The sequence below is a fragment of the Diadema setosum genome, chromosome 10 (genome assembly GCF_964275005.1).
Source record: "Diadema setosum chromosome 10, eeDiaSeto1, whole genome shotgun sequence".
NCBI lineage: Eukaryota > Metazoa > Echinodermata > Echinoidea > Diadematoida > Diadematidae > Diadema > Diadema setosum.
The window spans coordinates 18,024,216-18,033,937 of NC_092694.1; the positions used below are offsets into that span (position 1 = coordinate 18,024,216).

Genomic DNA, 9,722 nt, shown 5'->3' on the forward strand with positions numbered 1-9,722 from the left:
CCACCCTTCCGCTGTACCTCTATCACCAAAGCGTCACCATGATCTGTCAGTCCCCCACAAATCAATCATTCCATTCTTTGCCAGAGGCAGGCATCGTGGATGCATCATTGTCAAAAAATATTGGCAACTGAGCTCTAGATACGGTCTGCCTTCATAGAGTCTTGTGTAGCTGCCTACCTCTTGTACTCAGCAGTGTTCAGGATTTGTATCCTACTTGATGAGCACCCAAAGAGGGTGATAGAGCTTGTATATAACATATCTTTTTCAAACCCAGTGATGATTATATAGGCAATCAAAATTACTATTACTAAGTAAACTATTAAATCGTGAAACTTTCGAGATGCACATGATACTCCTGTAAAGAATTCCTAGCCTACGATATACACGTTCATACTGTACATACTTTTTTTGGAGGGGGGGAGGTAGTCTTATACACTGATATATTGTCCTCCCCTGCCTACGAAATCTCGCCTGCATTTGAATTGTTTGATGTCACCAATTACTCATGAACCCAAAACCAAGGAAGGCAGGTGTTTTAGTCTTTTCCCCTCTTTTGAAATGCTGGTGTGTCGCTGTGGCCAGTAAATACCAGACAGACGTGTAAGCAATTACCAGTACATATTACTGTCATTTCATATTCGGCAATTATCAAGCATGATTCAAAGCATCTACATGCCAATTATCTCACTGTCCTCGCATTTGCAGCCTTCACAGAGCTATAATTGCTCACATGTGGTAAGTTGTGAGGCTCCACTTGTGACATTGCTTGTTCACAGATTCTCACGGCTTAATGAGGCATTTGTGAAAGTGAAGTATGAAGGATAATTGTTGGTAAAAAGGTCATACTTTAAAAAAACAAAAAACAAAAACAAAACAAAAAAACTAGGCTGTGTGTCATATGAGAAGTGCATGTATGTGGTGTAATTCCAACTCCAGGTGGAGATGAAAAAGTCAACCACATGTTCAGAAAAGTGAATGCAAGGTGTTAGAGAAATGCATGCATAAAAGATACCATGCAGAATGCATAGTATTATCCGTGTCATATCTGCACAGACACTTCATATTGAGTGATTTGCGATATTGAGCTCAAGGTATTGATGTTTCTGGCCAATGTGTGAGTTATCTCTCTTTTCCCCCCTCCCTCTGCCCCCTTTGTCAATTTCATTTTTTTTTTTTCAGGGGGTTTTCACAATGTTGAGTATACACTACTTGTCAGACATGATTAGGCAATTTTTGGCCAAAGTTTGGATAGTTTTGAAGGCTACCATGGATGCTTCAGGCAGAAGTATGCAATGAATCAGAATGCAGTGAAAAATTCTGCCTTTTCATTTGTTTTCTGGTGTTTAATTTTTCCTTTTTTTATGTGTTTATTATGTATCACAGATTGTCCCAGTGGTCACTTAACAGTGGAAGAATTCAAAAAGATATATGGCAACTTCTTCCCTTACGGCGACGCCTCTAAATTCGCCGAACACGTTTTCCGCACGTTCGACTCGAATGGCGACGGCACGATCGATTTCCGCGAGTTTATCTGTGCACTGAGTGTGACGTCGCGAGGGAAGCTGGAGGAGAAGCTAAAGTGGGCCTTCAGTATGTACGACCTGGATGGAAATGGCTTCATTTCTCGCAGTGAGATGCTGGAGATTGTCCAGGTAACTAGGCTAGAGGGCACTTTACACATACCGTAGGACCAGAAATATTTGCAGGGTGAAACTTTTGCAAATCAACACTGTATCGTGTGGACAAGAACTTTCACCAATCATGGCTCCACAAAATATGCAAAAGTTTTATGCGCCCAAAAATGTCTGATTTTACAGTACTTCCATTTATTTTGACATTTAGTCATAACCCTCAAAAACAGAACTAGGCCCTGTTGCATCAAAAGATGCAATTAGATATAGTCAGAAAATCAGACATACAACAAGTATCAACCAATCAGAATTGAGACTTTAAAGATTTATGGTTGATTTCCTGACATATGTTTGATCTCAACTTTTATGCAACAGGGCCCTGAACCACAGCATGAATAAGACAAGACTTTCTAGTGGGTAAGAGTGAGACGGTCTCTCAAGATTGCTGCTTTGAAGCAATAGGGCTCGGGTGGTTCCAACTGACTGAGAGTTAGTTTCAAGCACCCATGCTGATCTGCAGAAAAATGAAGGCAGTGGATATCTGTATTGCTAATGAAGGAATAATAAAGCATAGGTCATATTTTTCCACTCCCAAGTAAATAATGCATAGAGGAATATTTCTGCAAAAATAGGCTAGAAGAATAAAAAGTAGATACAGTCAAACCTGCCTTAGCGGCCATCTGTCTATGGCGACCACCTGTCTATAGCGGCCACTGAAAAATCCTCCCAAGAGAAAAGCCCTGTTAAAGACCCTGTGTATAGCGGCCACCTGTCTAACGCGGCCAGCGGCCACAAATTTTGTTTCCCGCGGTAGATTTTAACCTGGCTATAGCGGCCCAAAACCCAATGGAGCCATAGCTGAGCGGATAATTCAGCATGTTTTCCTGGTTGTAGCTATGTGGGCGACGTTCATTGATCGCCACCGCTGCATTCATCCCTCATTCAATCATAATAATGCACTAGTGTTAAGCTTGCTTCATGATAGTACACAGTACTATTGTGCAACAATTTCATATACACTGGCATGGTGAAATGCATGAAACAAACGTGTGCATATGTACACACATACATGTACATGTAAGAATACAACGATGATACGTGTACATGTAAGCAAATCACACAAAGTTGGATTACCTGTCTATAGCAGCCACCTGTCTATGGCGGCCACTTTTTCCGTCTCCCTTGGGTGGCTGCTATAGACAGGTTTGACTAGGTACATATTTGACTGGCTGTCAAGTTTGGTTTGACTGTAACTGTAATTGCTCGTCAGATTTGTGTGAATGTATGGATACTCTTGATGACTTTCCCTCTACAATATCAGTCTTCATCCCAAAGATATGGAAATATTGTTATTTGTGCAGCTTGGACGCATCAATAATCTCATACATCTCCATCTCCCTCTCACCCTCTCCCTCTTCCTTCTCTCTCTCTCTCTCTCTCTATCTATCAATCTCTCAATCTGTCTATCTATCTATCTATCTCTTTATCTACCTATCTGTCTGTCTATCTATCTACCTATCTACCTCTATGTCTATCTATCTATCTATCTATCTATTTATCTATCTATCTATCTACCTATCTGTCTGTCTATCTATCTATTTCTCTCTGTTATCCTATTCTCTCCATTCCTCCCTTACCCCCTCCAAAAAAATATATTTGTATATATACCAGGCTATCTACAAGATGGTTGGTACAGTGATGAAGATGCCCGAAGACGAGTCTACCCCAGAGAAGAGGACAGATAAAATCTTCCGGCAGATGGATGAGAACTCGGACGGCAAGCTGTCCCTGGCGGAGTTCATCAAGGGGGCGAAGCAAGACCCCTCGATAGTGCGACTGCTGCAGTGCGACCCCAGCGGGAGCGCCGTCACGAAGTGAAACCGATTTCTACCTGTAGATGTAACCTGGAGAGCCAGAGATTTCAGCAACACACGTTTACACCCAACACATGCATACACATATACACACATACAAGCAAGTGATGTGAGATCATGTAAGAAAAACAATAATAGATACAAAACTGTGTGCAAGAGGTATCATCACCTTATAAAGCCATGATGTAAAGTTCAAGGACTATCTATGTAGATAATATGCTCTTCTCGAGAAGTTTGACTTCCAGTCACGACGTGATGGAATGGTGTATGTACATGTCTGTTTCCCCGTTATTTTGGAGGTTGACGTGAGACCAGACTTGGAAGGCAGTGGTATATTCCGTATGACTTTCCCCCCAGACACCATAAAGTGATAGTCCGCTGAGGTCAACATTGCTGTGCTAATATGGATTGCCTCCACCTGGACAGGGGTGTGAGAGTACCGGTAAATGTTATCGAAATAAGATTGCTAGTTTCTTGGCATGAATGGCATTTGAAAAAGTCTTCTTTGAGGTACTGCAGAAATACTGTAGAGAGGATTAAATGTTTAAGAAACAAAAGTTATATTTTACAGGAGGGATGGGGATGACTTACTGCAAGTCTTTTTTAAGGGTTACAGTCACAGTTGTTGGTTTTCCTGGGGGCATTTTTCTAGATTTATATTTCATAATCACTACAGTCTATGTCAAGTTGGCCAATTATGCGGTCTTGCATACTGAACTTTTATTGGTATGTCAGAAAAAAACAAACAATAATTTTGGCTGCCATTTCAGACAAAACAGTATAAAGAAATCAGATTGTCTGTGTCTTTCCTAGCCTGGAACTCAAGAGGAGGGACAGAAGTACAGTTACAGTTTAGTTTCATTCCAAAATTTAAAATACAAACATTAAAGCTATTAAGCCTGTAAATATGAAAGAGCCAATGACCAATTAGAGCTAATGATTATTATGAAGGGAGTAAAATATCAGCTGTTTTTAGTTCCGTCTGTCCCACACTCTTTCTTTCTTTTTTTTTTTTCTTCTTTCAGTGATGCAAACCAAACATTAGGAATCACACACTAAAAGGAAAACAAGCAGTGTGTAATACCACATTTGAGGGCTGACTGTTTAGGCCTTAAGACATGGAACAGGTCAAACTATATCCTGCAGTTTAAGCAAGATTTTAGCATGTTGTCAAGTGTAACACAGGGTGGAAGATGACTTACGCCAGACCTTTTGTGTAAAACACACAGTACAGTGTACACTAGTGTGGAGTGTAGTCAACTTTATGCACTAATCACACTTTCGTGTGTAATTTTGTGCTGTGTTACACTGGCATTGGACACTGATTGCACAGAAGCTTCCCCATGAAGTGTTATGATGAGTTTGATTGTAGTATCCAGACAGCGCTAGCACCTTTCCATTGTTTTGTGACCCAGGCTATAGATTGATTTTTCTTCTTTTATTTTTAGCCTTTCTCTCATACTTGATTTTTTTTTTGGGAAGAAATGCAGTTTTTGTGTGTTTCCCAGTAATTCATTGCAGAGCGTGAGTAAACACAAGCATATTTTTATGTTGTCCTTTCTTTCCAGAAAATTAAAATTACCGACACTTGCCTTGCTTGTTTCTTTCTCATGTGTTGCCAATTTGAGGATGAAGCCATTTCAGGACGTTGCTGCCTTGCTGAGTTGTAGTTGTAGATGTAGTTAGAATAATTATGTAATGTTGATATACTGGTTGGAGGTGTATTAAATATCAGCCATTCTATGGGAGATTTGACACTAATGGGACTGGAAGCTTCTTGGTTTCCAGCCGCCACCGTGTTGATGACTGTTTCCAGCAGCTGTACATAGACAGAAGCAGTTTGAGTGAATCCATGGATTGATGTGTACTGTTCTTTGATCATTTGTGTATTCTTCATATTGAGAAGATTTTCCAGTGGATGTTGACCGCCTTTCTCAAGCGTTAGAAGCAAACTCTCCGTTTGTTTGTCTCTGTAAGTTTATCGTGATCGTCACTGCAGTCGTATGTCATCGTCGTCATCAGTATCGTTGTCATCATCATGTTGTACTTTTTGTTACCATCAGACTGCCCTTAATAACAGGTTATTTGCTATTTTGTCGTGAGGATTCTATTGTTGTTTGTTTCAATGTTTCTGAATGAAAATGTCGTCCCGCCCCCTCCTTTTTTTTTTTATTGTTAATCTCTGTAATTTTGCACATTTTAAATCTTTACTTGATCAAGTGAGCCATCCCCATATTAGTTCCACAATGTGTCTCCAAGCAAGATTAATGACCAAGCCTATATATTCCAGGTCCAATCACCGAGTGACCAAATTTGTATCTTCTTTTAAATTTCGTGGTACTGCCACCCTGTGATATTCTTTCTACTTTTTTTTTTCTACTGCATCTATCTGTTTTTTCAGTGCAGAGGTTATTGTCATGTTGGTCTTTATGGAAGTATTGATGATATGACAGTGATATCAGTAATTCCAGCATAAAGAAAGACATGTTTAACATTGGTAGGTCAATTAATTTAACTGTGTATCCACTGCACCCGGAATTGTTATATGCAGAGCAGTGCATATAAATGGCATGCGAACTAACCTTGTAGTGTGCAAAGAGAGAATACATGTACCACCCTTGCAGTCCGGAGTATAAAAGTAACTTTGTAGTCCTGTCTCCATGATAGAGTGAATTCTGTCTAATGAGGTGTACTCAGTTCCATCCACAGTGATGCCATCATCAAGTTGAAGGAAACCCTGCTGGTTGGAAACCAAATGCATCTCTTCACATATGGCCCAAAATGATTTGTCTGAAATATTCATCCAATTAATTTTTTTTTTCTCCCATTAGTTTTCCGGAAGTATACCTTGGCTGTTATGCATTGAGGTGTCAAATAGAAATGTATACCAAATTTGATACTGTACCAAATATGTACACACTGATGGCATACAATTCTTTTTCTGGCATTTTCATTTACATGAGTGCGTTTGTAGATAGAATCTGATTTAACACAGACATTCTTCATGGAAAGGTGTTTCGAGGCACAATTCTCTCTTGCTCAGTCTTGTAGCTAGACGAGCTTTTATCACCAGATACATATGTACAGTCACACAAAAGAAAGGCACTAAAATCCTAGCGTAAAAAACAAAAGTTTAGTAGGACATTTGAAAGGACTTTGATTTGCTTTTTCATTTATTTTCTCTTTGAAAGATGCAGGCATCTTTCTGTCTGGCTTCTCCAAAAAAGAAAAAAGGTACAAGAACACTCTTGAATTTTATTGTGGTATAAATTATCAGAAGTGTTGTATCTCAGTTAGCTTCATGTGATCTGTTAGAATATAGAGTGGCTGAAAGAACATGCATGCTTCTAATATTGTGATGTATATATCTAACTTCAATGTTCATGGTTGAATTGTTCTTGAGTATGTAGTGTACCAAGCCTCATATTTTCAAAACATGTCTTGTTTGTCTTGTTTTGTTTTTTTAGGGTTGTTTTTTAACCTTCATCATTATAAACCAGATCTTTGCCAACATGTTGTAAGTTTGCATGCATTGCAATACTTCGTTATCATAGCTGTCACTGCGGCTCATGAAATTGTCCCTTCAAAGAAAAGAGAAAAAGAAGCAAGTGAATTAAAGATTTACTATAATTGTTACACAAATCTACTGATTAAAAGTGCAGTGATTATATGTAGATGAGTTAAACTGAAAGCCTTGTTCTGCTTTTGCTTTGATATTTTCTTTCGTAATTAATCTTCTATAGATTTGTTTTCATCTTTCAAATAAGTTATTGAGTAAAAAGCTGACATTCTAAATACATTACAGAATCTTTCTCGTAGGAAAAAAAAAAGAGAGAGAAGAAAAAAATGGTATTATTTGAAATGATGACTAATATTCATTCCAAATGTTAGTAATTAAGGTGATATGAAAGCCAGAAATTTCAGTGAGTTTCTCCAAAAGCTTCCTCACAGAAATATCCTGTGCTTACTGCAGTACTCCAGCATGATTAATGGCTGTAGAATGCTGTTTGACATTCCGTATGACCATAAAAAAGAGAAGAGGATTTCATTGTCTCTCTCATCCACATTTCTTCTACGTGTGACCAATATTGAAAAACCACAGATCATGAACTGTTAATCGGACAAAGTTTGAAAAAGAAATGTTCCTGGTACCATGTTTAGCAGTAAAACTATGCACTTTGGATATATTGCCCAAAGCCCTGGCAATAATATGAATGTCACTATCCGTCATTCTTTGGTACTTTACTCTTTTCATATAATTCCTCGTTATACTTCTGTTTCCCCCCTCAAATTCCATGTCATGGATGCTACCGTTGTATGTTTCAGTGGAACTGTTGAAACAAGTGTTAAGTTGATTAACTGTTTCTTTCCTTAATGTATATCTGAATCAAAGAAAGTCCTCGTGACAGTTTGTATGTAATGTGAGCATGTGTGTGGTGTGTCTGTGTGTGTTTAATTACCTGCAAAGTGCAATGTGGCTCCGCATCTTTCTGTATCCTACCCAGACTACCACAAGTTCTACACAGATTGCTAGGAAAAAAAACAAAAAGCGAAAACAAGCAAACATTACCAATTTGAACCACAAGAGGGCAGGATTCCTATTTCTACCCCTACCCCATCTTTGCTGTAACCTTGAATTAAAACAAGAAGCATTGTGGGTCAGTCAGTGAGCAATTATACTACATGTACTTGAGATCTATTAATGTAACATTTTGTTATAATTACATAGATATGAATACTCTATCCATTCATCAAAAATTTTCCACAGTAACAAAAGGTTTTTTCAAAGTATATTCTTTCTCTCTCTCTGAATGCACCAGACAAAAGTATGTGTTCTTGTAATTGTTTTTTCTTTTCCCTCTTAATTTACTTTTAGACAAATGTTTAAAAGGATGCAAAAGAGAAGTTGATACCCCTGGTATGGTTACAAAATGAGTATTTTGATAACAGTTTTTGTTATAATTTTCTAGCTGACTTCAGTTAGATTTCATTTGAAGGCTTCAGAAACAGACATGCTTTATTTTGAGAATAGGCCTTCTGGAAAGTGATGGGTGCAGGTCTGAGAGATGTGACTTGAAGCACAATGAATAAAGGGATAAATGAATGCATAAATTAATTAAGAAATCAATACGGTACTAACTAAATGGATAAATGAATATTAATGAATAATATGACTAGAATGATGGTTCCTAATTAGGAATGAAAGCTGGAAAAGGTATCAAATGCAAGTCGGGCTAAGAGTGAAAATTGTTTGAGTTTTTCAGGATTCATTCACTGGATCCTGTCATCTAGGCCTTGCCTTCAGCCAGTTAATGTATTTCTCTTTATCTGTATTTTTTTTGGATGTAGAGAGTAAGAATGCCTAGTTTGCCTTTAGAACATCAAGTTTATTCTTTGTCTCTTGATTAAGGTTGTATAGTCTGACTTGCTGCATTAGTCACAAATAATAGAAACAATAGTCTCTGGATGGTGAAAATGTGTGTCTTATGAGTTTCTAATTCAAACTTTATATTTTTTTCTTCCTTATTTGCATCATATTGGACTGAGTGTATTTGATAAAAGTAAATTAAAAAAGAATAATTCTCGCAATTCTAGACTTAAAAGGAGGGGGAAAAAAATGTGGCAATGAAGAAGGCATACAATGGAGAAGAATGTTGAGCCTTTGGGTATATGGCTTTCCCCAGCATGTTTCATAGACCTGTAGCAAGGAAGAGATGTGACCCCAATTGACATTGTAGTGGGTTCAAGAATTTTCCATGAGTACACTGAAAGTGTGCATCTTCACAGAGTTAGGCCTCTTGCTTAAACACAGAATGATATAGACACATTTCTTGTCCTACCCTTGCCACCTCTATCCTTCCCTGTCATGTATATTGTGGGAGTGTGTGGAATAAAGGAATCTTCAGGTGAGTATCCAAGATCGTGACCAGTTTCAGATGGGCGTACCGAGTTTGGCACTTTACTGTTCCAGTACCGAGTCTTCATTGTAGTTCGTAGTATTATTTATTGTTTCTTTGTTCAGATGATGTAAGATTGCCCTTTCAGAGTGAAAAAAAAAACAATGAAACAAAATGGGCCCAGAAATACACAGAACAAACTTATGTCTTTCTGCAGGATGCCCAATCAAAGTGTGCACAGTAGATGGAGATACAATGACACTTTTGCTCTTGTGTGCAATGCAACAGGAATGCAATTCCCCCAAGTTGACTGTTATGGT

The 9,722-nt window shown here is 38.2% G+C and overlaps 1 protein-coding gene across 2 annotated transcripts in view; it reads left to right on the forward strand.

Annotated features, from left to right (window-relative positions):
* Window positions 1-4,251, forward strand: part of LOC140234126 (hippocalcin-like protein 1) — a 50,968-nt gene extending 46,717 nt beyond the window's left edge. For both annotated transcript variants that reach the window (XM_072314200.1, XM_072314201.1), the window contains exons 4-5: window positions 1,384-1,652; window positions 3,303-4,251. In XM_072314200.1, coding sequence (XP_072170301.1) covers window positions 1,384-1,652; window positions 3,303-3,509 — 476 coding nt within the window. In that variant the 3' untranslated portion in view covers window positions 3,510-4,251. The remainder of the gene's footprint in view (window positions 1-1,383; window positions 1,653-3,302) is intronic.
* Window positions 4,252-9,722: the final 5,471 nt, after the last annotated feature.